We start from the raw sequence: 27880 nt of genomic DNA on the forward strand, positions 1-27880 counted from the left end.
GGACCCGGCCTCCATCCTGGTCTCCCACGTGGGTGGCAGGGACCCGACCTCCATCCTGGTCTCCCACATGTGTGGCAGGGACCCAGCTTCCATCCCGGTCTCCCACGTGGGTGGCAGGACCCGGCCTCCATCCCGGTCTCCCACTTGGGTGGCAGGACCCAGCCTCCATCCTGGTCTCCCACTTGGGTGGCAGGACCCGGCCTCCATCCCGGTCTCCCACTTGGGTGGCAGGACCCGGCCTCCATCCCGGTCTCCTGCGTGGGTGGCAGGACCCGGCCTCCATCCTGGTCTCCCGCGTGGGTGGCAGGACCCGGCCTCCATCCTGGTCTAACCCGGCCACTGAGCCCTCACTGCTGCTTCCCAGGTGTGCACTGGCAGGAAGCTGGGGTCAGGAGCTGGAGAAGGGACTCCAATGTGGGATGTGGTTCTGGGCTGTCTTCTCATGAACCAGTCTATGTCCAGAATCTGTCACACTGCCAGGCAGGCCTCTGGGCTGGCTCCTGAGGTCTGGGCTAGTTACTGGAATCTGTGTTGGTTACTAGAATCTGGGTTGGTTACTGTATCTGGGTTGGTTACTGTGGTCTGTGTTAGTTACTGTGGTCTGGGTTGGTTACTGGAATCTGGGTTGGTTACTGTATCTGGGTTGGTTACAGTGGTCTGGGTTGGTTACTGTGGTCTGTGTTGGTTACTGGAATCTGTGTTAGTTACTAGAATCTGGGTTGGTTACAGTGGTCTGGGTTGGTTACTGTGGTCTGGGTTGGTTACTAGAATCTGGGTTGGTTATTCTGATCTGGGTTGGTTACTATGGTCTGGGTTGGTTACTGCAGTCTGGGTTGGTTATTGAGATCTGGATTGGTTACTATGGTCTGGGTTGGTTACTATGACCTGGGTTGGTTACTAGTCTGGGTTGGTTACTGCGGTCTAGGTTAGTAGCCAACCATGGGGCTGCCCACAGGACATTCGGAAGCAGTGACCTTTGGGCACAGGCCGTGTGGGTCTGAGACTGAGCAGCTGCTGGGCAGGCGTGCTCGGAGCGTGCCCTCTGAGTGTGGCTGTGGTCATCTGTGTGAGCTGTGGTCTGGAATGGGTGCTGTCCGGCAGCCGTGTGTAAAAACCCCTCTTGATACCTCTCAGCTTTGCTTGATTTTTTGTTGGGGTTGGCACAGTCTGACGGTAACAACTCTCAGAGGTGTGTGGGCTGCTGAGGGAGTCCTGCCGCATCTGCCCTGTGTGGTACCTGCCACGTGTGTGCCCCGTGTGTGCTGTCGCCTGCCCTAGCCAGCAGGCCGCATCCCCTGTTTACCCTGGGAGGGGCTGGTGCTCCGTGTTCTGCCCAGCGTGCACTGGGCAGTGACATTGGACATCTGACATCACGCCTGCCTCCTGACGCCCTCCTGGGCCCCGGGTCTCTCCGTGACCTGCCCAGCACTACAGTGTCCTCCTGTTGTGTGTCTTGGATGGTGGCGGCTCTCCCGGGCTTGGGGATGACAGTGGGCTGCGTCTGCTTCACGCCTGGGATTGTCGCGGCCTCGTAAACACCTCCCGCACGTGACGTGAGCCACTGCCGTGCCCTGACGCTTCCCGACAGCCACGTGAACACGCTGCAACCGTCCACCTGCTGGTGCCACACAGAGCACACGGTGCCACACAGAGCACACGTGCCTGCCTGCCGCCTGGCTGTGCTGGTCCCTGGGCTGCCACTGGCTTTCTCGGCGGGAGCTTCACGTGGTTCCCAGAGGCCGTGGCCGTGGGCGTGTTGTCCCTCGCTGGGTGGGGTTGCTATTCATGTCAACACGTGTGCTGCACATTTCCGTGGCTCCTGGAGAGGTGGAGCCTTTCCCTCGTGTTTTTAACTCTTGGAGCCATGAAGAGTCCTGCGTGGGCTCTGTGTACTAAGCAGTGGACGTGCTGTATTTCTCCTAACGCTTGAATAAGCAGGCGACGGGTCCAGGACTTCGTGTCAGTGCTGCTTGGCGGTGGTTGCCGCCTGTTTACAGGTCCTCTTGGGGCTCTCGCACTGCTCACTCTCTCTGGAACGGAGGTGGGGGAGGGGCTCGCAGGGCCCCAGCCAGCTCCCAGCAGGGGCCACCAGTTCCCAGTCTGGCCCCCAGCTCCTGCGCCCCTGCCCCCGGGCCTTATCCACTCTCTTCTTCTTCTTCTTTTTTTAAAGATTTATTTATTTGAAAGTCAGTTACACAGAGAGGAAAGGCAGAGAGAGAGAGAGAGAGAGGTCTTTCATCTGATGGTTCACTCCCCAACTGGCTGCAATGGCCCAAGCTACGCCGATCTGAAGCCAGGAGCTTCTTCCTGGTCTCCCACACGGGTGCAGGGGCCCAGGCACTTGGGCCATCTTCCACTGCTTTCCCAGGCCACAGCAGAGAGCTGGATCAGAAGTGGAGCAGCCGGGACTAGAACCGGCACCCATATGGGATGCCAGCGCTTCAGGCCAAGGTGTTAACCCACTGCGCCACAGCGCCAGCCCCAGCCACTCTCTTCTTTGCAAAGGGGCTGACTCGAGCGCCCAGTGCTCATCAGCTCATCTGGCCAGGGCTGCTTGGCTCTCCAGGGCCAGTGGCCCACTGAGCCCACAGCCTCCCCACCCCACCACCCCAGGGTTCTGCTGCGTGTCTCAGCCAGGCCTCTGAGCCCGCAAAGGATGAACGGCCCCAGCCCCTGGGGTACATGGGAACTTGGTGGTTCTTCAGGGCAGTGGGCAGGAGCCTGAGGCCTCGAGGTGGGGCCAGCCTGCCGCTGTCCCCTGTGTGGGCCCTGGGCTGCACCTGTCCTGGTTTCACGGCCGCAGTCAGCGTGGTGTGCGCTGCTCTCAGCTCCCTACCTCCCCAGCTCTCTGCGTGTCCCGTCGAGGCAAAGACCGCAGAGAATTCTCCAGAACACGGTATTGAGGTGAGCCGTGAGCGTGTGCGAGGCCCGCGAGCGAGGTGGAGGCTGGAGGAGAAAGGGGAGCTGTGTGAGTAGCGTGGCTGCAGACTCCCCGGCCCGGGGGGCCCAGGCAGGAGAGGCCGGTGCAGGTGCAGCTCCCGTCTGAGCCCCCATCCCAGAGGCCTGTGCGTCTGCAGGAGGCCATGACGCAGGGCTAACGGGTGACCAGAAGGAGGTGCTCGTCTTCATGCGAGAAAGAATTCAGACGTGAGACAGGGAGCAGTGGTCAGCGAGGTAGCGAGGTTTATCGGGGTGGGGGCATCATCAGACCAGACAGGACAGAACCAGAGAGGGGAGGGGAGGGGGGGAGGGAGAGGGAGAAGGAGGGGGGTAGAGAGAGGGAGAGTCCAGTCTCACAGACCAGGGAGAGCAGGTCACATCGTTAAATGGAGAGAACACACCTGGCGGGCCAGGCAGGCGGCCCAGGAGGCCGAGAGCAGCCTGTGTTCAGACTGGGGCTCATAAGGGCCTGGGGTCCAGCTGTCCTCCTCCCCCTCCCTCCCCCTCCCCCGCTCCCCCTCCCCCGCTCCCCCTCCCCCGCTCCTCCTCCCCCTCCTCCAGGACACAGGGTTCCTGAGTGCGCATCAGGTGGATACTTCCCTGGATTTGACCACTCCGTGCTGTCAGGCTGGGAGCCACCGACCCCCCAGACAGAGAGCACCGTCGCGGCTGCCCGGGGCGCAGTCCCAGTGAGCCTCGAATCAGCACAGTTCTTCCGTGCCGTGGCCGGGCTGACGCCGTGTGGGTCGGCAGGCACTGGGCTTCCCCGCCTGGAGCTCTGGGGGACACGGATGCTGGCTCTGCTGGGGTCGCCTGCAGGTGCCTCAGCGCCTCTGGTCCCGCCCACCTCGGCCCTCGGCCCCTGCTGGCCCCTCCCAGGGTCCCCCAGCCCTGGCGTGCGTCTCCCCTCCTCCACCCCAGTGCCTGCCACACTTTTCAGTTTGCAAATGGAGAATTCTAGAAATAAATATTTTTTTAAATTTTAAATAATTTTTGTTCCACTATACGGTGATAATTACTTTATGACTATTATTAGGTATGATTGCTAATCACTTGCTGTGCCTGGTTTATGAATTGAGCTTCGTCACAGGTACACGTGTGTGCATGTGTATGAGCACGTGTGTGCATGTGTGTGCGTGTGCGTGTATATGTGCAGGAAAAAGCACAGCACACGTGGGTTTGGGCTCCATGGCTTCAGGCATCCGTGGCTTGGGGACCCCCGTGGGTGGGGGCGCCGCCCTGGCAGCCTCCCCAGTGCTCCGCGGTCTGCACTGGGCTTGCTCTGCTTTGTGCCATGCTTGGCTGTGCCCGCTGTGCCTGAGAGAAGTCTGGGTTGTTGGGTGTTCGTGGACGAGATGACACAGCCCCGCACGGGGGACACACGCGCTGCCCTGAGCTGCCCGCTGGGCTCCCTGCTCAAGCTGGTGGCCAGAGTGTGCGCAGCACTGCCTGTGCCGGAGCCCCCGGGCGGAGCGTCCCACCAGGCCCTTGCGTTGCCTCTGTGGGGCAGCGTCTGCAGGACTGGAGTCTGCGTAGAAGACCCCAAGCTCCTGGCCATCCTCGTGCGGCCCCACAGGCCAGGTGCTCAGGGAGCCTCTTGACCGCCTCCTCGCTGGGGGAGATTTTTTTTTAAGATTCATTTATTTGAAAGGCAAAAGAGAAACAGAGATAGCTTCCATTTACGGGTTCACGCCTCAGGTGGCTGCAATGGCTGGATCTGGGCTAAGCGGAGGGCAGGAGCTGGGGCTCCATCCGGGGCTCCCGCGTGGGTGCCGGGGCCCAAGCATTCAGGCCGTCTTCCGGTGCTTTCCAAGCGCATTAGCAGCGAGCTGGAGCAGCTGGAGCAGCTGAGACTTGTGGGCAGCTCAGCCACTAGTCCCTGGGAAAAGGGGAGGGGCGATCCGTGGCCCCGCCTCCACCATGGGAGGGGCCGAGGGCTCTGCTTTCAGGCCCCCAGGCATCACTCACAAGCGGAGGTCGTGGGTGTTCACTGGATTCCCGCCACCAGCGTGTCGTCCTGGAACACGCTGTGCACACCTCTCCCCACCCCCCGCCCTCCCGGCCCTGGCGCCCAACAGTCCGTCTTCTGTGGATTTGCCGAGTCTGCGCAGAACCGGGCAACACGTGCTCTTCCCAGGGGAAGCCCTCCCCGACCCCCACCTCCTCACAGCCCCCCGATCATGGCCTCAGCCCTCCCACGGTGCTGGACGGGCCCTTCTCCCCTCTGGCTGTGTTCCCTGGTGGGCAGGAGCCAGCCCAGGAGGCCTCATGTCCCATCGCCCGCACCCCTCCCCGCGAGTGCACAGCAGGACAGAGACGGTCAGTGGAGAACACAGCAGCTTTATTAGGACTCTGGGTGGGACCACTGCCCGGGCTGGGGCCGCGTCGGCTGGGGGTGAGGGTCACCCTGGGGCACTGGGGGGAGAGGTAGGGCTGTGGCCAGGTCTAAAAGACCTGGTGGCACCTCAGGGACAGACTGGGGCCTGCCTGACCCTGTGCTGTGGAAGCCAGAGAGGGTGCAGCTGCAGGGACAGCTGGGACCCGGCCTGTGACAGGGGCCCAGAGGAGATTCAGGACGTCAGCAGCAGGACTGTCCCGAGGAGAGGCCGCAGCAGGCGGGGCGGGAGCAGGCGGGGCGGCAGAGCAGGGACACGCAGGAGGCCGGGCGGCAGCAGCTGGGCTGGCAGGAGGGGGCGGGCACGCAGCAGGCGGGCCTGCACACGGGGCGGCAGAGCAGGGACACGCAGGAGGAGGGTCTGCAGCAGGACGAGGGGCAGGGGCTGGGCTGGCAGCACGAGGGGCGTGGGCAGACGGGCACACAGCTCAGGGGCTTGCAGCAGAGGGTCACACGGCTGGGCTGCTGGCAGGGGGAGGGGCTGCAGGACGGCTGGCAGCAGGGGGAGGAGCCCCCAGAGCAGACGGGCACACAGGAGACGGGCACACAGCTCAGGGGCCTGCAGCAGAGGGTCACACAGCTGGGCTGCTGGCAGGGGGAGGAGCAGCATGAGGGCTGGCAGCTAGACTGCTGGCAGCATGAGGAGGAGTCCCCAGAGCAGACGGGCACACAGGAGACGGGCACACAGCTCACGGGCTTGCAGCAGAGGGTCACACAGCTGGGCTGCTGGCAGGGGTTGGAGGAGCAGCAGGATGGCTGGCAGCTAGACTGCTGGCAGCAGGAGGAAGGGGTCCCAGAGCAGACGGGCACACAGGAGACGGGCACACAGCTCAGGGGCTTGCAGCAGAGGGTCACACAGCTGGGCTGCTGGCAGGGGTTGGAGGAGCAGCACGAGGGCTGGCAGCTAGACTGCTGGCAGCACAGGGGCGTGCAGGAGCTGGTGCACGCTGACTGGCAGCTCCCTGGGGTGCAGACGAGGGTCACGGAGGGGGCTGGGGCGCAGCAGCTGGGGGCGCAGCAGGGGGGCTCGCAGCAGCTCTCTGGGCAGTCGTCCACCTGCCAGGAGTCGGGGCAGGGGTCACAGGAGCCGGGCATGCAGACGTTGCTGCCGTAGCTCAGGTTGCTGGAGCAGACGGACATGGTGGAGGTGGCTCTGGCGGGTGGTGAGCTGGGCAGGGGTGAGTGGGTGAGTGAGTGGGTGAGGGTGTGAGGTGCTCAGGGCTGTTGGGGCTTTTATACCCCTCTGTGGTGTTTGTTTTCCCAGCAGCCGCTGGGCGGAGCCTCCAGCTTCCTGGCTTTTGGGCGCTTCATTGTTTTCTTGTTCCTTGTTCACGCTGCGTGGATGCTGCTGTCTTGTTGCTCTCTGGAGCTGTGCTGGGCTGTCCCGACCTGCCTTATCCTGGAGAAAACCAGCAGCGAAGCCGATCGCCGCGGCGCTCCATGGGCACGGGCAGCAGCCGTGACGGCGCCCTCAGTGCCAGTGCCTGCTGCATCCCGGGGTCGTCTTTAAATGAAATCCTCCTCCAGAGGGTGACGGGGACGGGGACCTCGGACTCCAGGCTCTGTGGGAAGGCAGACGTGCATTCTACTGTGATGGGTCCGATGACGCTGGGCTGTGCTGGTCACACCGAGGATGGTCTCTGTGCGTCCTCACTGCTGGTTGTGAGTGGGGGGATGGGCAGGAGCTCAGTCAGTGCCAAGTAGGACAGAAAACCCACAGATCACTGCAGGAAAGTAAAAAAGCTGAAGTCAAGAACAAGGAGAACGTTCCAGAAGCAGCGAGAAGAAACGACAGGTCACATCCATGGGAGCCCCGGAGGGTCAGTGACTGACATCAGACTGGTGGCTGGGGGTGGTGGGTGATCAATACTCCAGGTACTCAGAGGGCCAGAACTGCGAGCCAGGAATCCTGTATCCAACACAGCCATCATTCAGAATTGAAGGCAAGGGCAGGCATTCTAGGTAAATGAAATACTGGAGGGTGAGCAGACATCTCCAGGTGCGTGCCCTGGAGTCCAGGTGGGAAGCGGCCCCAGGCGGAAGTCAAATTCAGTGGAAAACCCGGAGCACAGTGAGGAATCACACGGCGGTAGAGGGCACTCCGCCCGCACGGCTTCCTCCTCTCGGAGGGAAACTGTGAGAGGGTGCACGACGCCGGGCTGGGCCTGTGCCACACGGAAGCCTGATGGCTTTGAGGACCACAGCACGAAACCGTGCACGGGAGGCAGCTGCACTGGGCCGACCTTGACGTCTGCAGGAGCGAGGGGACCGGGCAGTAAACACAGACCCACTCCCGTGTTCTCTGAGCGTCTTTAAACGTCAAGAACCCTAGAATCAGTCACCGCGAGGACACAGTCAAGAACCCTAGGAGTCAGTCACCGCGAGGACACAGTCAGGCCTTTTCCATGTGTAGATGCAGCACGTGTAACCATGAAGCCACAGAAGCAGAAAAGGCATAGACGTACACAGGACACATTCTTTTTATCCTCCCTGGAATGAAGGTACCGTAAGTCGGAAGTTCATTTTGATAAGAGAAGTGTATGGTAAGCAGTGGGCAACCACTACGGACAAGCTAGAGCAGCAGAGTGAAGGCATCACGGACTGAATCAAAATGCTGCATTAGAAAGATCTTCACCGGATGCCAAAAGAGAGTGAAGAAGGAAGAGAGGCGTGAAGCCCAGGAAAAGATGTCGGACGGACCAGGAATAAAAGTAAAATAGAAGACACCAAGGCGACTGCAGCTGACTTTTGTTTCTGCTGGTAATTGCGTCACATGAAGCCACGGCCGGTGCTGAATCGGCAAGTGTTACACTTTTGTTCAAGCAGAAATAGAGTTAGGTTCCTGAGAACGTCTGGTCCCATCGTCAGCAGTGCATCGCCTTGCTTTGTGCGTGTTTGATTTGACAGCTTATGCATCAGCGCTGAGTTCGTACCCAACAGCACTGTAACTCACAACTGCATAGATGAGTCTGACACACGTGTGCACCGTCACGACAGAGCCTGTGCCCTTGGACACTGCACTGCCTCCATCATCACACCGAGGGAAATCACAACAGCAAACACAAAAACTGGGCAGGCGGTGTTAAAGGGGCCTCCGAAGCTACTTCCTGTAGGAGGCTGAAAGAAGGCGGAGTCTCCCCTTGCTCAGCCTCTGGAGGGCCAGGTGTTGGGGGCTGACATGCTTTTAAAAATTTTTTTATTTTTTATTTTTATTTTTTGACAGGCAGAGTGGACAGTGAGAGAGAGAGACAGAGAGAAAGGTCTTCCTTTGCCGTTGGTTCACTCTCCAATGGCCGCCGCGGCCGGCGCACCGCGCTGATCCGATGGCAGGAGCCAGGTGCTTCTCCTGGTCTCCCATGGGGTGCAGGGCCCAAGCACTTGGGCCATCCTCCACTGCACTCCCGGGCCACAACAGAGAGCTGGCCTGGAAGAGGGGCAACCGGGACAGAATCCGGCGCCCCGACCGGGACTAGAACCCGGTGTGCTGGCGCTGCAAGGCGGAGGATTAGCCTAGTGAGCCACGGCGCAGGCCAAGGGGCTGAGATTTTCTTACCACCCTGTGGATGCCCATGAGTGACCACAAAATTCGCAAGTATGGGTTTGGGGGTTACAATCAGTTTAAAGAGTGCAAGTAGAAAATCCAAAAATAATGAGGACCAACTGTATATGAAGAACAACCTTAGCTATGAATGAGTTACATAATCCACTCAAAAGGCAGAGACTGTTCTATTGGATTTAAATACAAGATTCAACTAAATGCTCTATATAATGGACATAGCTGAGATTCAAAGGAACAGGTTGAATGTAAAAGGATGGAGAGAGCTATACAATGCAAACAGCAGCTATCAAAAAGTAGGGTGGCTAACCTGAGTTCAGACAAAATAGACTTGAAAACAACAGTCTTTACTAGAAGTATAGGGTCACTTTATAATGACTAACAGGTCAACCCATCAGGAAGATACAACAAACAAATGCAAATAATACCGAGCAGCACAATACAAGCAAAACACGACAGGAAGACAGAAATGGACGACTCAGCAGCGTGACTGACAACATCCACTGCCTGCATTCCGATAACAGGTGGACTGCCTCGGGAGATCAACAGGACACAGAAGGCTAGAGCAGTAAAGTACAGAGGGCCTGGAGACGTCCGCAGTGACGCCGCCTGACGACCGCAGAACGCACCTGCTGCTGGGCGGCACAGGGCCTTGTCTAGGGTAGGACCCGTGCTGGGCCGTGACGCCAACCTCGGTCAGTCGCAGAGTAGAGAAGTGGTGCAGAGTGTGTTCTCTGACTACAGCGTAATGGAATTAGAAGTGACTGGAAACTTCACAAGTATGTGGGAATTCAACACAGTCCTAGATTATCAAAGGGTCAAAGAAGACATCAGAAAGCAAATAAGAATATATTAACGTGAGTAAAAACGGAAACCAAAGTCCTGGAGTGTATGGGAGGCAGCAAAAGCACTGTTTAAAGAGGAGTTTATAGTTGTAAAGACCTATTTTAAGAAAGGTCTCAATCAGTAATTCAACCTCCTGCTTTAAAACATTGGGAAATGAAAACAGCTAAATATAAAGCAAGCACAAAAAAGGAAATAATAAAAGTTAGAGCAGAAATAGATAAAGAGGAGTTAATAACTAATGCTGCACAAACCCTTCCAACAACCTGAGGAAGAGCTGATACTTCCAAGCCCATTCTGTGAGGCCACGATTACTCACGTTCTTACATCCCATAACTGTGCAAAGACGTCACCAGGAAATACAAGCAGAGACCAGTGAGTCTGGTGGTTATAAAATCCTCAACACAATACTGACTCTTGCAACATGAAAAGAATTGTTCAGCATCACCAGGGACGCAAGATTGACAGTCGTGTAGTACAGTGCATCAGAACAGATGGAGTCACAAGTCACCAAATGAGAAAAGGACTTAGTAATGGCCACCACTCTGTGAAAACAGCAATCGCAAATCCAGCGACAGAAGGACACTTCCTCAGTGCGGGGCCCACAGAGGACGCCACACGCAGTGTGGAAGCCCGGGTGCTTCTCCCTGAGATCAGGAAGGAGACGGGCATGTGTGCTGCCACTTCTGTCCAGCCTGGTGCTGGCGGCTCTCGTGAGGGCACCAGGCAAGAGAAAGAACAAGTGTGGAGATTGGAGAGGAGGAAGCCACAGCATCTCTGCTCACGGGCGACGTGATCTCACACATAGAAAACCCTAAGGACTCTACTAGAAAGACAGCACTAGTGAACGACTTAGCAAGACTGCAGATACAAGATCAACACACCAAAACCAACTCTATTTCTACACATTGGCCATGGAAAAGCCAAGGGATTGGGATATTCTATGTGTAATAGCATCAAAAGGAAAAGCTATACACAGGAGTTGATTGGACAAAAGAATTACAAAACATATCCCCTGAAGGCTATAAACCATGGCTTTAGTCTTGTTAAAAGAATGTGCATCAATGGCCAAACACCCATGATCGCGGGTCGGGGATGCAGCCTTGTTGCTGTGGCAACATTCCCAAATCTACCTACTGATTTATTTTCTCCCTATCAGACTCCAAGCTAACTTACTTGTAGAAATTGACAAATTAGCTTAGAATTAATATGTAATTGCAAAGGGTAACAACAACAAAATCTTTGAAAAGTAAGAGCAAAGTTGGATGACTCATGGTAGGAAATTTTAAAACGTACTACAAACTTAGAGTATTGAAGACACCGTGGTCCCGGCATAAACATAGACGAGCCAATAGGGTGAAATTGAGACTCCAGGAAGAAGCCCGTAAATATGTGGCCCATTGGTTTCCAGAACAGGTGCCGAGTCCTTCCAGAGGGGGAGTTTTTGTCTATTTAGTAAATGCTGCTAGGACAGTGGATAGCCATATGCAGAAAGAGCGAGCTGGACCCCTACTTCATGTCATACACAAAATCAACCCCGATTAATCAGACTTAAATCTAAGTGCTACGTCTGTAAAACTCTTAGGAGAAAACACAGGGGTAAGTCTTAATAACCTCAGATTTGGCATCAGATTCTTAAATATCGTGCCAAAAGTATAAGCAACAAAAGAAGTTGAACTTCATAAAAATTAAGAAGTGTGCCTCAAAGAATTCTATCAAGAAGTAAAAATACAGTCACAGAATGGGAACAAATGCTTCACATCCTGTATTTGACAAGGGAGTTTTATTGAATATACAGAGAACTTTTTATAACTGAACAATAAAACGGCAGTTAACCCAGTGAAAAGCCTTCACCGAGAATTTGGACAGGTATTTCCAAAGAAGATGCAGAAACGGCCGGCACACCACAGCGGAATATCAGCGTAATGACTCAGCTGGGACATCGAGTCAAACCATGACGAGACACCAGTGCTTGCCCACGTGAGGGTAGAACCATACAGCTTGTGCTGGCGGGGACATGAAGACATCTACGGCCCTGTACCACTGGAGAGCGTACAAAATGGGTGCTACCTGGGAAAGAAGTCTGACGCTCCCCCAAAGACCATCACAGAATCACCATCTGACTTGGGAATCCACCCCAAGGTATAGACCCCAGAGAAAAGGAGACATGAACGGTGTACGTGAATGCTTATGTCTCGGCAACAGTCGTCATCCCAAAGGTGGAAGCAACTCACTCAAGTGTCCATCGAGGGATGAGTGGACAACCAGAATCCAGATGTCCACGGGAGCACTATTCAGGCGCGAGAAGGAGCGATGCCCTGACCTGTGCCCTGACCTGGCCCGGGAAGGCGGTGTGCTGAGTGCAGGAAGCCAGTTGCCAGATCCTAAATCGTACCATGCACTCGTGTGGCCAGAGGTAGGTGCACAGAGCCAGAGAGGAGGAAGGCGCCGCTCAGGGCAGAGGCTGAGGCAGGGCCCCGGGGCGAGAGCTGAAGAGGGCGGGACTGGAGGGCATGTGGATGACGTCTCAGTAACGCTGTGGAAAACTGCTGTGTAGGACAGAAAGGAGAAAGTGTGGCTGGTGGCAGGTGCCTTCCAGACCCATGATGGACAGAGCTGGGCACGCAGTGGCGTCACTGGAGCCAGACGGTGGAGTCGGGCGGGCAGGCGCTGGCACAGTGGTGCACACAGAGGTCAGACTCCCGCATCCCACATGAGTGCCTGGGCTTGAGTCTCGTCTCCACTCCTGTCCCAGCTTCCTGCTGACGGGCACCCTGGGAGGCAGCAGGTGATGGCTCAAGCGGGCAGGACCCTGCCGTGCCTGCGGGAGCCCGGGGTCGGGTTCCAGCTCCGTCTTGATGCCCAGCATTTGTGGGCATTTGGAGCGTGAACCACTGGATGGGAGCTCTCTCTGCCTCTCATACCAATCAGTGAATCATATTTAAAAATTTTATAGTCGCGTTCAGTAAGATAATTGGTAAGATGAAGAATTTAAACGGAAAGTGGGAATTTGTATGTGTGTGTGTGTGTGTGTGTGTGTGCGTACAAAAGAGTGAAATGGAAATGATAGGACAGGAAAATTCTGTCACTGAAAATGGAGCAGCTGGGTTTTCCAGGAGATGAGACAAGAGGACTGGGGGCCGGCGCCGCAGCTCACTAGGCTAATCCTCCGCCTTGCGGCGCTGGCACACTGGGTTCTAGTCCCGGTCGGGGCGCTGGATTCTGTCCCGGTTGCCCCTCTTCCAGGCCAGCTCTCTGCTGTGGAGGATGGCCCAAGTGCTTGGGTCCTGCACCCCATGGGAGACCAGGAGAAGCACCTGGCTCCTGCCATCGGATCAGCGTGGTGCACCGGCCACAGCGGCCATTGGAGGGTGAACCAATGGCAAAAAGGAAGACCTTTCTCTCTGTCTCTCTCTCTCACTATCCACTCTGCCTGTCAAAAAAAAAAATAAATAAATAAATTAAAAAAAAAAAAAAAAGGACCGGGATGGGACGGCTGAGAAATCATCAGGACGTGCCAGGACTGCCGTCCCCAGGAAACCCTCAGGGTGCTGCCGCCACCGGGAAGAGCTGTGCTCCCCGAACCCGCGTGACCTCACTCTTGGCCACTCCAGAGGAGTTTGCTGCACACATGATGGCCATCGTCCCAGGAACCGTGGGGAGGGGGACATTGGCCTCCACCTTCCAGACCGTTGGGAGGGGGAGAGGCAGGCTGAGTCTGGGTCTGGGATCCGTGGGGCAGCAAACCTCAGGTGAGGGGCCAGCCAGCGCAGGCTGCATTGGTGATTTCACTGTTCCCTGCCCGAGGGCATCAAGCCTGAGCCTCCAAGCTCTGCACCTGTAACCGCAGGCAGAACCAGCACAGACGCTGAGACCCGCATGCATGTCCCAGTGACGGGGAGCTAGGACCACCTAGCAAGGCGAGGCTCCCCTGACCCCCACGGTGCCCTCGGAGACCTCGCCGTGCCCGACCAGTCGCACCCTTGCATCACTGGCATGGGGAGCCTCGGAGAGGGAACGGGGCATCCTGACGTAAAGACAAAAAGTGCCACTGACCTTGGGTGTGAGGTGGGGGCATTTCAAGGTCATGACGATGGAGAATTCTTCAGGGAAGAGGTCACACCTGAAGAAGATCCTCGAGGCAGGGAAGCTCACAGCACGGGGGGCGGCAGCCTGCAGCTGGAGGCCCCACACCCCCTGCACCTGCACCGTCCTCACTCCACCCATGGCGCTGTGCAAAGGGACTGCCTCTGCCAGGGGTCAGGCCCAGCAGCCAATGTCAGAACCACCAGGACCTAAGAAACCTGGCGTTTAAAACCGAGAAACTGAACCGCCAGCAAATATTTGCAATTACGTGGGGCTGGCGCTCTGGCGTGGCGGGTAAAGCATCCCATATGGGCGCTGGTTCAAGTCCCAGCTGCTCCACTTCCCATCCAGCTCTCTGCTGTGGCCTGGGAAAGCAGTGGAAGATGGCCCGCGTGCTTGGGTCCCTGCACCCACGTCGGAGACCCGGAGGAAGCTCCTGGCTCCTGGCTTTGGCCCAAGCCCTGGTTGTTACAGCCATTTGGGGAGTGGACCAGCAGATGAAGTCTCCTCTCCCTGTGCAACTCTGACTTTGAAATCAATAAGGACTCCTAAACAAGCTTGCAGCTTGCACGGCAGAGGAGGGCTCAGAGGACGGTTTAAAGGGCGGCTGAGGCGCAGAGAACCCAAGTTTCAGAAAGTGGCCGCTCTGTCTCAGGACGGTTAGGCCCGCCCCCTGACCAGGATCCCCTGCCTGTGAGACCACTGACAAGAGCGCCCACTGCTGGTGCAGGGCCTCGGCGCTCGCGGCTTCCTTGTGCTAACAGGGACGGCAGAAGGCTGGTTTGTCCAGTCTGGGGTCTGCGTCCAGTGGCAGTTAGCACAGCCGCGGTGCAGTGCCACCACCGCTGCCGTCTTGTCCGGAACATTCTCACGCCCCAGAGTGCGCCGCACGGGACGGGGCCGTTTCTCCCACACCGCGTCAGTCGCGGCCTCTCGGGATCGGCCCTTTCTGATGCTTCTCAGAGACGATGCGGATGGTGTCCAGCTGCTCTCCCCAGCGCTATGTTTGCGGGATTCGCCCGCTGCTGCGTGTTCAGAATCCCACTCCTGTTTGCGGCTGTGTGATATCCCGTGTACGGAAACCCCGCCCTCTGTTCACCCACGCCTGAGCCCGGGGGGCTTCCACCACGAGCGTTCTGTGCAGTGGTTCTTGTGGACACCTCTTTCCGGTTGCGGGCTCTCAGGAGAGGACTCGCTGGGCCGGGCGGCAACGCGGTGTTTGACTTTGAGGAGCTGTGTCTCCTTCTCCACTCCCACCAGCAATACCCGAGGTCCCACTTTCTCTGTGTCCTAGTCAGCGCTGGTTATCGTGTGTGCGTGTGTGTGTGTGTGTGTGTGAGCCTGTGTGCAGTGCATGTATGTGCATGCGTGGCACGTGTGTGCACGTGTGTGTGTGCGTGTGTGTGTGTGCATGTGCGTGTGTGTGTTACACCGCCCTGGTGGACGTGAAGTGGTGTCTGTGGTACTGGTTTGCATTTCCCTACTGACCAGTGACATTGTCCTTGTCATGCCCTTGTGGTCCTCCTGTGCTTCCTCTGGGCTGGGAAAGGCTTTTGCCCGCTTTACATTTGTTTATTTAATTTTTGATGCAGAGACAGATGAAAAGGGCTCCCATCTGTCGGGTCATCCCCAGGTCGGGCGCTGGGGACAGAACCCAAGCCTACGACGTGGCTGGCAGGGACCCAGCTACTTGAACCTCAGCCCCGCCGTCCAGGGTCGGCCCTGGCGGGAAGCGGGGGTCGGGGGCCAGGGCAGAGACCTGAACCCAGGCACTCTGCGTGCGCGGGGGCCTTGGCCACACACCTGCTGCTGCCCGTGTTTACTGCTTTCTGTGTTGTTGAGATGTCGACCTTCTTGGTGTTTTCTTGGTGTCAGACCCTTATCAGGACTGAGACCCTGCCCGAGGTATGGCTTCCGCGGGTTTCCCATCGCGGGAGTCTGAGGCACAGCCCTTCTGAATTTGGTGAAACAAAATGTACCTGTTTTTTTTCTTTTGTTCCCTGGGCCCAGAGCTCCATCGGGGTCTCACGTGGGTGCAGGGGCCCACGCACTTGGGCCACCTTCTGCTGCTTTCCCAGGCGCATTAGCAGGGGCTGCATCGGAAGTGGAGCAGCCGAGACTCGAACCGGTGCCCAGATGGGATGCCGGCGCTGCAGGCAGCAGCCCAACCCGCCGTGCCACCGCGCCGGCCCATTTGGAGCTGATTTTGCAGAGGTGTGTCGAGCGGGGCGCACTGCTCCGCGTGGACGTCCAGCCTTCCCGGCAGCACGTGGCGAGCAGACCGCCCTCCCGCGGCGTGTGGCCCCACACTCCTGTTGGAGGTTGGTTCGCCATCGGTGTTCCGGTGAATTCTAGACCCTTCCTTCGATCCCACTCACCTGGAGTCTACTGCGCCGCCAGTGCCGCCGCTTCCCTCCGTGTGGCTTCAGAACGCGTCCCGTCTCTTCTTCTCTAGGCTGATTTCATTCGTCCCTGCTGGGTCGCTGGAACTCCCAGCGGTGCTGAGCGGAGGTGCGGGAAGCGGGCGTCTCGGCTTCTTCCTGATCTTGGGGCAGGGAGAGCCTGCTGCCCTCCACCGGACGTGGTGTGAGCCGGGCTGTTCTGAATGCCCTCTTTCGTGCTGGGGGAAACGGCTCCACGCTCTTGTGTTGCCGGGTGTTTTCGTCACGAGAGGGTGCTGGCTCGGGGAAGCGCGTTTTGGTTTTCCTCCGTGCTGGGTCTGTGGCGCCTCCCACGGGCTGATGTTCGCACGTCAGTCACGCTTGCATTCCCGGCACAAATACCGCTTGGTCCTCGTGTGAAATCCACCTTCTTGCTGCGCTGCTCTCTTTGGTTTGACTGTGTATTTGTTTTGGAGGTATTTCTATCTGTATTTAAAAGAAGTATTGGTGTGCAGTTTTTATCCACTTTGATATAGGAAATGCTGACTTCCTTCCTAAAAGACTTCTTTACTTATTTGAAAGGCAGAATCACAGAGATGGAGAGACACACAGAGAGGTCTTGCATCCGCTGGTTCACTTTACAAATGGCTGCAACAGCTGGGGTTGGGCTGGGCTGAAGCCAGAGCCAGGAGCTTCTTCCAGGTCTCCCACGCGGGTGCAGGGGCCAAGCGCTTGGGCCATCTTCTACTGCTGTCCCAGGCCATAGCAGAGAGCTGGATGGGAAGTGGAGCAGCGGGACTCGAACCTTACAGGGTGCCAGCATCACAGGCAGCACTTTAGCCCGCTGTGCCCAGCCCCAGGATAACGCTAGCTTCTTAAAATGAGCTGCACAAAGCGTTCCCTCGTCCCCATCTGTTGGGTGAATTTGGACGGCTCGGTACAATTCCATCCGTGCTCAGCAGACCCTGTTGGCGCCATCTGGCCCTTGGTCTGCTTTTGTTGCGGTGTAGCCTCTTTGCTTGCTCTGAATTCCTCTGTTTTCTTTGGAGTCAGTTTATAATCTACAGCTCCTAAGCCAGAAGTGGGTCCAGCCGGAAGTGGGTCCAGCCGGAAGTGGGTCGAGAGAGAGAGCACGGAAAGATGCTTCATGCAAGTAGCAACCAGCAGCGGGCTGCGTGCTCCGACAGTCAGCGTGCACTCCGAGTGACAAGCAGGGACAGGCGCGCCGGCACGCGCCCGCGACACCAAGGAGGTAAGGCGACGACAGTCATTCATGAACCTGACACCGGAGCCTCAGAGTGCCCGGACACCAACTGATGCAAACGAAGGAAGAAGCAGCCGCGCGGGCACAGTTGGAGACTTCAGCCCCTGCCCCCTTTAAACAGGACGAAACAGCCAGATGAAAGCGCCGTCGCGGTCAGCGAGCCCAGCGGGGCCCGGCATCGGCAACGCACTCGACCCAGCGCGGCAGAAGCCAGACTGCCCTCCGCTCTCCAGGCCGGCCCATCGTCAGGCCACGGAACAAATGCCAGGAGACGGTAAACGAATGACGTCTCCTCTGAGCTCAGAGCCAACAGACGCGGACTCACCCTGGCGGGAGACCAGGAAGCTCACAGATGTGCGGCGCGAGGACCACGGGCACTGACGCACGGGCCGAGGGGAAGTCGGGGGAAGTTTGGGAATATTACGGCACGCGTGAAAACCAAGACACAACAAGCCAGACTCGCGGGGCACGAGGGCGCGGTGAGCACTGGGACGCTCGCACTATAAACACACAAGAAAACAGCAACCATGCCAAAGCGATCATCTGCATTTATACCGTCAGAGGGCAGGAAAGGGGGAGCAACCTAAAGCCAGAGCTGGCAGAGGGAAGGAGCAGAGCGGCTGTGGTTCAGGAGACGAAGCCTGGAAAGGCCACAGGAGACCAGTGAGACCCAGCGCAGCTCTCCGAAAAGAGCGATGGCACCGCAGACATTTGGCCAGACCGAGAGGAAAGGAGAGCACGCGGAGACACTGCTGACCCTGCACAGGCGTGGTCGGGGGCACTGAGCACCCACAAGTGGGATGAACGCGTGCTGTCCACAAGTTCCTACAAGCACACAGGCTGGCCAAGCTTCCCCCACGGGCGCCGAGGGCTCCCTGCGGCCCAGGCTGCGGCTGCATGGGTGCTCCTGGGAGGCAGGCGTGCAGGGACGAACCTCCTGCCTGTTTGTCCAGAGGCGTCTCGCGTTCTGCTTCAATTCTTTTATTTTTAAAGATTTATTTTATTTGTTTGAGAGGCAGAATTACAGAGGCAGAGACAGACAGACAGACAGGTCACCCATTTGCTGGTTCACTCCCCAGGTGGCCACAACAGCCAGAGCTGAGCTGATCCAAAGCCAGGAGCCAGGAGCTTCTTCCAGGTCTCCCACGTGGGTGCAGGGCCCAAGCACTTGGGCCACCTTCCACTGCTTTCCCAGGCCACAGCAGCGAGCTGAATCGGAAGTGGAGCATCCGGGACTTGAACCGGCGCCCATATGGGAGCCGGCACTGCAGGCGGCGGCTTTACCCGCTACGCCACAGCGCAGGCCCCTCTGCTTCAGGTCTGAAGGTGGTTTTGCTGGACACGGACTCCAGTGCTCACACGCCGCCCACGGCCTTCTGCCGAGGAACCGGCTGCTGCTCTCCGCCTGCTGTCTGACAGCGCTGGGGCACCTGGTGTTCCGCAGCCGGATCGCGGTGTCTCCTGGAGTCCCCTGAGCTCGGACTCCGTAACAGTGGGGAACTTTTGACCATTATGTCCTCAAGTGTTGAAAAATTATTTTTACTGTAGTAAAATACACACAACATGAAATCGCCGTTTTCATCATTCTAGAGAGGTGTGGCTGCACCCCTCCCGTGCCAGCCCCCGCCGGTCCTATTTCCGGTCCCCTTGTTATCTCCTAGTGCTGTCCTCCCTCTCTCCTCTGCTTCTGCGTCTCCTGGGTGTGGCCCTGGTGCCCGGGCACTGCACTCTGCTTGTTTTTCTTCACTGCTTCGCTGTCCTGCTCCTCAGACGGGAGCATTTCCAGGGAACATTGTCCCCTCTCCTGTCCTCCCTCTGCCCCGCTCAGCAGGCGAACCTCTCGAAGCTGCAATCCTAGAGCTTCTGTCTGGTTAATTTCTAGAATTCTTTTTTTTTTTTTTTGGACAGGCAGAATGGACAGTGAAAGAGAGAGAGACAGAGAGAAAGGTCTTCCTTTTGCCGTTGGTTTACCTTCCAGTAGCCACCGCGGCCAGCACGCACCGTGCTGATCCGAAGGCAGGAGCCAGGTGCTTCTCCTGGTCTCCCATGGGGTGCAGGGCCCAAGCACTTGGGCCATCCTCCACTGCACTCCCTGGCCACAGCAGAGAGCTGGCCTGGAAGAGGAGCAACCAGGACAGAATCCGGCGCCCCGACTGGGACTAGAACCCGGTGTGCTGGCGCCATAAGGCAGAGGATTAGCCTAGTGAGCTGTGGCGCCTGCCTAATTTCTAGAATTCTGTCTCTTTGTCGAGACATTTCCTGTGGGGAGCGGGGTCCGTCTCCCGCAAGATGGCGGGGCGCCCGGGAGAGAAATAAGTACTGAAACTGTGGACTGAAACTAACTCTATGCACCTGATCTCCCACCATATGGCGCTGAGAGGGAGGAAACAAATCTTACACAGCTGCTTCGTCAATTAGCTGATTCCTGACCCAACCCCTGATTGGAAGAGAGCGGCGTGCTCAGCACGTGGGCAGCAGAGCACGGATTGGTGGGAGAGGACTATAAAAGGGGGAGAGCGCGAACATGCGGGGCCCCCTGAGAAGTCAGCCGGAGAGCTCGTTGGTGCCGCTCCTCCGCGGCAGCAAATCCGGGAAGGACCGGTGTCGTTCCTCCGCGAGTGGGGAGCGACAGTTTCCTCCCGGTGTCTCCCCGCGGTTTCCTCCCTGAGCACCTGAGCATATGTAAGAGTTCCCTCGGAAAGCAGCCCTGGGCTCCGGGGAAGCTCTCTGCTGGCTCAGGTTTTCCTTGGGGTCAGCGAGGCTCCGGCTTCACACTGGACGTTCTCAGTGCGTGCGTGGCGATCGTGGCCGCTCGATCCCCTCTCCCTCCTGTAGTTTCTGGCTGCGACTGACGTGGCTGCTGATTTTGGATTGTAGCTTTTCCACGTTCTTTCTGCAATGACGCTGCTCTCAGCTTAGTGCTCAGTGCCCTGGCAGACTTCCTTGTAGCCGGCTCTGTTGGTGCACACTCTGCACACCCGTGGCTGGCTCCGTGTTGGTGCACACCCCGCACACCCGTGGCTGGCTCTGTGTTGGTGCACACCCCACACACCCGCGGGCAGCTTCCCCTCCACTTCCTGCTTGCTCAGGGCTTGAGGTTCAGCCAGAGGCGCGTGCTGAGGGTCTCAGCGCCTCTCGCAGCGTGTGCCTCATCATGGACAAGAGGGGCTGTCGATCCCAGGAACACCTGGAATCTTTCTAAAGCCTGTGTTCTCCCAGGCGTCTCGTTCCTTCCCCAGCATTCCCTCCCAGGCCCGCTGACGCCCACTGTCTGCCCAGCAGGCACTCTGCCCCCACGGCCACGGCTGGGTCATTCGCTGTCCCAGGTCCGACCAGTCCTCCGGCAGCTGCCTCGGCCTCAAGAGAGCGGAGTTCGGTGAAGTGAAGGCAGATCCTGTGCTACCCCCCGGGGGCCGCCGACCGGCCGGAGACCTGGTCTGCTGTGCTGCTCCAGGCACCGAAACCACTGCGGGAGGCCCAGCTGGCTGTCACGGCGGGGGCAGGGCGGGGGCAGGGCGGGGGCCAGTGAGTTCCCAGGTCCTGCCAGGCCCCCGCGGCTGGTTGGACGGGGAGCCGTCTGCGTGCTGGGACCTCTGGCTGCTTTCCGGGGTCCGGGCTGAGCTGACTCTGCTAGGACCTTGTGTTTTCGTGGTCTCTGGAAGGCTGGGCCCTCAGAGCTGCTGCTGCACCGTTTTCTGTGCCTGCACCATCTTGTCAGCTCCACTCAGAATGTAGACCTGGCAAACATTTGCCTGGGACCCTACTTCCAGGAACGTAGGGAACAAGGAATGTGTGCCAGTGCCCACGGTTACGGCGAGGACACGCACCGTGGTGCTGCTGTCTGTGGTTACCATCCATCAGCCACCGGGACCGACGCCTGCGCAGGTGCAGCGCCCGTCCTTGGCAGTGCTGTGTGTCCTTGACGAGCACCCGAGATGTTTCTTTATAAACTGGCGGGTGGTGTCTGCTGTCCTCAGTGTAGCGTGCGGCCTGCAGGGCCACACCCACCCGTGTCGCGCCGCTCTGCCCCCAGCATCACTCAGCTGCGTGGGAAGCCACTCTTGGCCACATCTGGGCACCTCTGTCCCTGCCAGTGAGGAAGGGGACGGCTGTGGACTGTCCCCCAGGCTGCGTTGTCAGACTGGTGCAGGGACCCCCACAGACCCCCGCGCGTTCACCAAAGTGCAGGAAAAAGCCAGAGACGGCCACCCAGGCGGCCGCCTACTCCAGACCCTCACAGCCGCTCCCCTGCTCAGGCCAGCCCCAGCCCACTGAGGGACCCCTGCAGATTCCCGAGTGTGGGCTGGGCAGGGGGACAATGGGACCCCGATGGCGACCGTCTGGGGCCCTGCACGTCCTTGTGAGGAGGGTGCCGTGGCCCACGTTAGTAAAGTGTCCTTGAGAGTGACCCTGAGTGACACTGGCACCCTGCAGGCTTCGACCTGGAAGCCACGGTGGGGCGTCAGGGGCAGAGCTGGCTGTCATGGCCTCACGGAACCAAGGCCAAATCGTGCCCCCAGCCCTCAGTCCCTGGGAGTGCGGCTGCACTGGGAGCCCAGGCATTGCCAGAGGACTTAAGTCACACTGTGGTCGTTAGCATGGGCGCCAATCCCGCAAGAGCCGAGGGGGACACAGCCTCACGCAAGGGGCCGACCAGTGAGGACACGGCGGGGGGGGGGGGCCTGGGGGAACCAGCCCTGCCCACACCCGGACCCTGGGTTGCATCTCCAGGCTCCGAGACCTCGGCCCCCCATAAGCCCCGGCTGTGGTGCTTTCTGGGGGCACTGGAGTTGACCCCGCCCCTCAGAGAGGTGGCTACTTTGTGCCACAGCATGTGGCCGAGTCCCCAGCCAGCCCGGAGCTGGAGACACGTGGGAGGCATCGCAGCCCCGTGTCACGGGGGCAAGGAGGCTGCGGGGGTGGGGGAGCAGGCAGGGAGCCCAGGGGCCCTGGCCTCCGTGTGTCTCCCCTGCAGGAAGCAGACCTGGTGCCTGGTGTGGGGGGGACACACACGCCTCCTGCCCCCACGTGAGGGCGGCTGGGAGACGCCTCCCACCTTGCGTCGGGACAGGTTCCCTTGCTTTCTGTCCCCACCACCATCACAGCCTTGTGACCGTGGCTTTGCCACCTGCTCTCCCCCACCCAGGCCACGGGCAGTAGCCCTCACAGGTCAGGGGTAGGGGGCAGCCAGGACATCTGTGTGTGTGCAGGTAGGGGACGCCCACACCATCCTGAGGTGCCACTGAGGACCCAAGGCCAGCTGGTGCCAGAATCTCCCATCCCCCACCTCCAAGCTCAGCTGGGCTGTGCACCCTGGAAGTCCAGCACCTGTGCCATGGGAGGGGCAACCTCCACCTGCCAGATGGGCCCAGGTGGTGCCCACAGGCCCTGACCAGGGAGTGAGGCTCTTGGAGCCCACAGGCCCTGGAAGGGCAGCCAGACAGCTGGGCAACAGAATGAGGTGGTCAGGGGCTGCCAGGTCAAGTGCAAGAACCCCAGGCCCCACCGCTGGTCCGAGAAGCAGCGGCCAGGGCCTGAGCCCCTCCCGCCCAGGTGTGCCACAGAGGACTCCAGGTCAGTGTGGGCAGTGTGGGTTTATTGGTGCTCAAAGACTGAGAGTGACACTGCTGGGGCCAGACCAGGGCCAGCCCTGACCAGCGCAGGGACGGCTCACGCAGCCAGGAAGCGTGAAGGGAGCATCCAGGGCCCCGTGGGCCCCGTGGGGAGCGGAGCACAGGGTGCTCATTGCTTGTGGTAGGCAGGGTGGGCAGGAGGCTGGTGGGAGCGGGAACCTAAGTCTGGCTGGGACGTGCCAGTCAGCAGCAGGACTGTCCGGAGGAGAGGCCGCAGCAGGCGGGGCGGGAGCAGGCGGGGCGGCAGAGCAGGGACACGCAGGAGGCCGGGCGGCAGCAGCTGGGCTGGCAGGAGGGGGTGGGCACGCAGCAGGCGGGCCTGCACACGGGGCGGCAGAGCAGGGACACGCAGGAGGAGGGTCTGCAGCAGGACGAGGGGCAGGGGCTGGGCTGGCAGCACGAGGGGCGTGGGCAGACGGGCACACAGCTCACGGGCTTGCAGCAGAGGGTCACACGGCTGGGCTGCTGGCAGGGGGAGGGGCTGCAGGACGGCTGGCAGCAGGGGGAGGAGTCCCCAGAGCAGACGGGCACACAGGAGATGGGCACACAGCTCACGGACTCGCAGCAGAGGGTCACACAGCTGGGCTGCTGGCAGGGGTTGGAGGAGCAGCAGGATGGCTGGCAGCTAGACTGCTGGCAGCAGGGGGAGGAGTCCCCAGAGCAGACGGGCACACAGGAGACGGGCACACAGCTCAGGGGCCTGCAGCAGAGGGTCACACAGCTGGGCTGCTGGCAGGGGTTGGAGGAGCAGCAGGACGGCTGGCAGCTAGACTGCTGGCAGCACAGGGGTGTGCAGGAGCTGGTGCACGCTGACTGGCAGCTCCCTGGGGTGCAGACGAGGGTCACGGAGGGGGCTGGGGCGCAGCAGCTGGGGGCACAGCAGGGGGGCTCGCAGTAACTCTCCTGGCCATTGTCCACTTGCCAGGAGGAGCTGGTGCAGGCACTTGGTGAGCAGGCCCGGCTGCCACAGCTCCGGTCGCTGGAGCAGATGGACACGGTGGACGCAGCAAGCACGCAGGTCCTGGTGCAGCAGGTGTCAGCCATGCTGGGGCAGGGAGTTCGTGTGAGTGAGTGTGTGTGAGTGTGAGTGTGAGGGAGGGTGGCTGTGGGTGCTCCGGGCTGTGGGGTTTTATACCCTCATCCCGTGTTTTCCTCACGGGCGCCCCAAGCCTTCCTCTTCCTTGTTGTTGCTCAGATTGGGTTCCTGGTTCCCCTCCTTAGTTTACCGGTGAGCTGTGAGGCGCAGTGCCCGGCACGCCGAGTGCGGGGCGGGGGCTGGTGGCTGGCAGGGCCGTCCAGACACCCTGGCTCCTCTTCCCGTCTCCTTTCCTAAGGTCCTCGTTTTGTCATATTTTGCACCAACAGGTGCCCCACCCCCTGCCACCTGCTCCACCCGCAGACTTGGGGGTGTCCGTCTGTCCCCCCAGTGTGTCTCACTCCCGGCCCATCCCCGACACTGCTGCCAGCCCTCCTGTGTCATAGCTGCTGGTGTGCGTGTCTGTCACGCGAGTTTCCAGCTTTGGACGTGATCTCTTGCTGAATAGCAGCTCCGAGGACAGCCCTGGCCTGCCTGGGCCTAGAAGGCAGTGAGACGCCCGCGTCTGGTAGATCGGTCCCCGGGGCTTGGGTTACGCTGGCCAGCTGACTGCCGTTCATCCCAGGTCGCCGGTGCAGCCTAGTCCGCTCGTGTGTTTTCCTTGTTGGGGTTCCCAGGGGCTCTTTCTGTGTATTTGCCTGCTTTTCCGTGTCTCTCCCATTAAACCCTCCCTGAACCCTGGCCAGTTCACCCACACCCCACTCAAGTGACGAATCAGGGGCTGCTCCAGCTTGGCTGGTTTTTGGCCACCTCTGTCCTGGAGCCCAGTGCCCTCTGCAGGGAGATCTGCACGTGTCCGTCCTGCTGTTCTCCAAGGGTGGACGCCTCATTTCCTGGACTCCACGTCCTTTCTTTCTGAGTTTATGCCCTTGTTTTGGGGGAGTGTGTCCTGCAGCAGCTCTCTGGAAATGAGCGGTGGGAGACACCACGGCTCAACATGTCTGGCTCTGTCCTCACCCTGGGTGTCATTGTCCACGCTGGAGGTTTAGCTGAAGATGGGACTTTCTCCGGATCCTAGAGGGTCCCTGGAGCTGTTTCCCTGTTGACCCCGCCTCAACCAGCTGTAGTCCCGCCTCCTTTCACTAGCCCTTGACAGCTCTGCTGCCATGTGCGCTGGCATGGGAGGTCATCAGCAGCTCCTCCTTCCAACAGCAGCCCGGCTGCCGTGTCTTGCTTGTTCTTCCCGTGACACGGAGCTGCGCCTTTTCCAGGTCTGGGCTCAGGTGGACGGTTCTGCCGTGAAGCCCCTGCATCTGCCGTGGACACGCTTGCTGTTTTCTCTTCCTCACACACCCCCACGGGAGTTGCGTGTCCTGGGATCCGTGTGACCTGAATTCAGGACATGCCTCCAGATGTGGTTGTAGGAACTTAGATCCCCCAGGTCAACTTCAGGAAGCCGGCTTTCTCCGTCTTGGGGAGTGTGCAGGGTGTTGCGCTGTGCGTCCATTGTAGCCCCTGATGACAGAAGCTGGTAGGTGTCTGGCCACTGATTTGGTTGTTTTCTTCAATAGCAATTTTAGTTCTCATGGACACACAGACTTTCATGACTCAGCAATCCCGCCTTGTGCTTGAGACCCCCTGCTGTGACTCGAGGTGGCCCTGACTGCTGCCTCCATCAGCTTCTGTGCTGTGGGTGCCACACACACACACACACACACACACCCCGCCGAGCCGCAGGCAAGCTGTCAGCACAGCGTTGCCGAGCCTGAGCTGGGAAGAGAGAGGCGCACGGGCGGCTCCTGTGAGCTCACGGAAGCCAGTTCCGATCCCCTGCTGTGTGTGTGACTCACACGTCACTCCCAAATCTGGGGCTTAAATACAGTTGACGGGCCGGTGTTGGTGTGCAGCGGGTTGAGCCACCATGTGTGACACTGACATGCCGTACTGGAACACTGGTTTGCATCGCGGCTGCTCCATTTATGATCCAGCTCCCTGCTAGTGCACCTGGGAAAGCAGCGGAAGACAGCCTGAGTGCTTGGGCTCCCGCACCCATGTGGAGACCTGGGAAGATTCCACACTCCAGGCATTGGCCAGGCCCAGCCCCGCTGTTACGACCATTTGGGGACTGAACCAGGGCATGGTAGATCTCTCTCTCTCTTTTTCCCTCCCTCTGTCTCTGTGTGTGTGTGTTTCACTCTGCCTTTCAAATACATGAATCTTTAATAAAGCTAAAGTTGAAAGCATCAGTTTTATGGAGACACGATTTACCTGTTGTCAGAAGCTCCCGTGTCCCATGCACACCTGTGTCCTGTGAGATTTGGGACAGCTCCAGCACCCCAACACCCCCACGTGTCCCTTCCACTGTCAGTCCAGGAACAGGCTGTCCCTGTGTCGCTGTGACAGCCAGATGCGCTCGTGCACCCGCCTCCAGGCTGGCCTCCCCTTGCACGGCCACACACGGCTGTGTGTCTCCACCGTCTGCCCAGGCTGAGCGACTCCACTGTGAGCCCACGGCCAGTGTGCCGGTCCTTCCAGTCACTGACAGACGCAGGCTCATTCTCGCACTCTCTCTCTCACGCTCTCTCACTCTGCCTTTCAAATAAATGAGGAGGTTGCACCATGTGACACTAGACCCGCGCAACCTGTGAGTGGTTCTGTGCTCACACCCGCCTGCCCTGGCTAGTGTCACCGTAACAGACATGTTACGAAATATAATGGAAATTTTAACAATATTAATTGTTCCAATCCAAGAACACGGGATATGTTTCCATTTATTTGTGTCTTCTTCAATTTCTTTCCCCAGTGTTTTATGTTTTTCAGTATATGGATTTTTACCAACTTATTTTGTGGTAGTCACAGTGTCTTTGGGTGAATTAAGATGGATGAATTAAAATAGCCGGCGCCGTGGCTCAATAGGCTAATCCTCCACCTTGCGGCGCCGGCACACCGGGTTCTAGTCCCGGTTGGGGCGCCGGATTCTGTCCCGGTTGCCCCTCTTCCAGGCCAGCTCTCTGCTGTGGCCAGGGAGTGCAGTGGAGGATGGCCCAGGTGCTTGGGCCCTGCACCCCATGGGAGACCAGGAAAAGCACCTGGCTCCTGGCTCCTGCCAGGATCAGCGCGGTGCGCCGGCTGCAGCGGCGGCCATTGGAGGGTGAACCAGCGGCAAAGGAAGACCTTTCTCTCTCTGTCTCTCTCACTGTCCACTCTGCCTGTCAAAAAAAAAAAAAAAAAAAAAGATGGATGAATTAAAATTAAGATGCTTTTGCCAGTGCTACGGCTCACTAGGCTAATCCTCCGCCTTGCGGCGCCGGCACCCCAGGTTCTAGTCCCGGTCGGGGTGCCGGATTCTGTCCCGGTTGCCCCTCTTCCAGGCCAGCTCTCTGCTGTGGCCAGGGAGTGCAGTGGAGGATGGCCCAAGTGCTTGGGCCCTGCACCCCATGGGAGACCAGGAGAAGCACCTGGCTCCTGCCATCGGATCAGCGCGGTGCACCCGCCGCAGCGCGCCGGCCGCAGCGGCCATTGGAGGGTGAACCAACGGCAAAGGAAGACCTTTATCTCTGTCTCTCTCTCTCCACTGTCCACTCTGCCTGTCAAAAAATAAAAAAATAAATAAAATAAATAAATAAAAAAATTAAGATGCTTTTAATTTTAATGACATCAGGTTTGTTAGTTTTCTAAGTTTAGTGCGTTTTACTTTTGCTTCCAAAGCCTGCCTACCACAATCTCATGAAAATATCTCCTACGTA

At 58.8% G+C, this 27880-nt stretch overlaps 3 protein-coding genes across 3 annotated transcripts in view; 1 reads left to right on the top strand and 2 right to left on the bottom strand.

The window, feature by feature from the left end:
- The window catches only part of TSPEAR (thrombospondin type laminin G domain and EAR repeats), a 159512-nt gene that overhangs the window by 41991 nt on the left and 89641 nt on the right, over positions 1-27880 (top strand). The window lies entirely within an intron of this gene.
- LOC100343778 (uncharacterized) lies at positions 5261-7332 on the bottom strand. The gene has a single exon (XM_017339779.4). The coding sequence runs from the start codon at positions 6473-6475 to the stop codon at positions 5519-5521; it is 957 nt and encodes a 318-aa protein (XP_017195268.4). The 5' UTR covers positions 6476-7332; the 3' UTR covers positions 5261-5518.
- Positions 22605-24186, bottom strand: LOC138843138 (uncharacterized). Its single transcript, XM_070073114.2, has one exon. The coding sequence runs from the start codon at positions 24140-24142 to the stop codon at positions 23282-23284; it is 861 nt and encodes a 286-aa protein (XP_069929215.1). The 5' UTR covers positions 24143-24186; the 3' UTR covers positions 22605-23281.

Source organism: Oryctolagus cuniculus, chromosome 4 (assembly GCF_051225735.1).
Source record: "Oryctolagus cuniculus isolate XC-2025 breed Fujian yellow rabbit chromosome 4, ASM5122573v1, whole genome shotgun sequence".
In the NCBI taxonomy this organism is placed as follows: Eukaryota; Metazoa; Chordata; class Mammalia; order Lagomorpha; family Leporidae; genus Oryctolagus; species Oryctolagus cuniculus.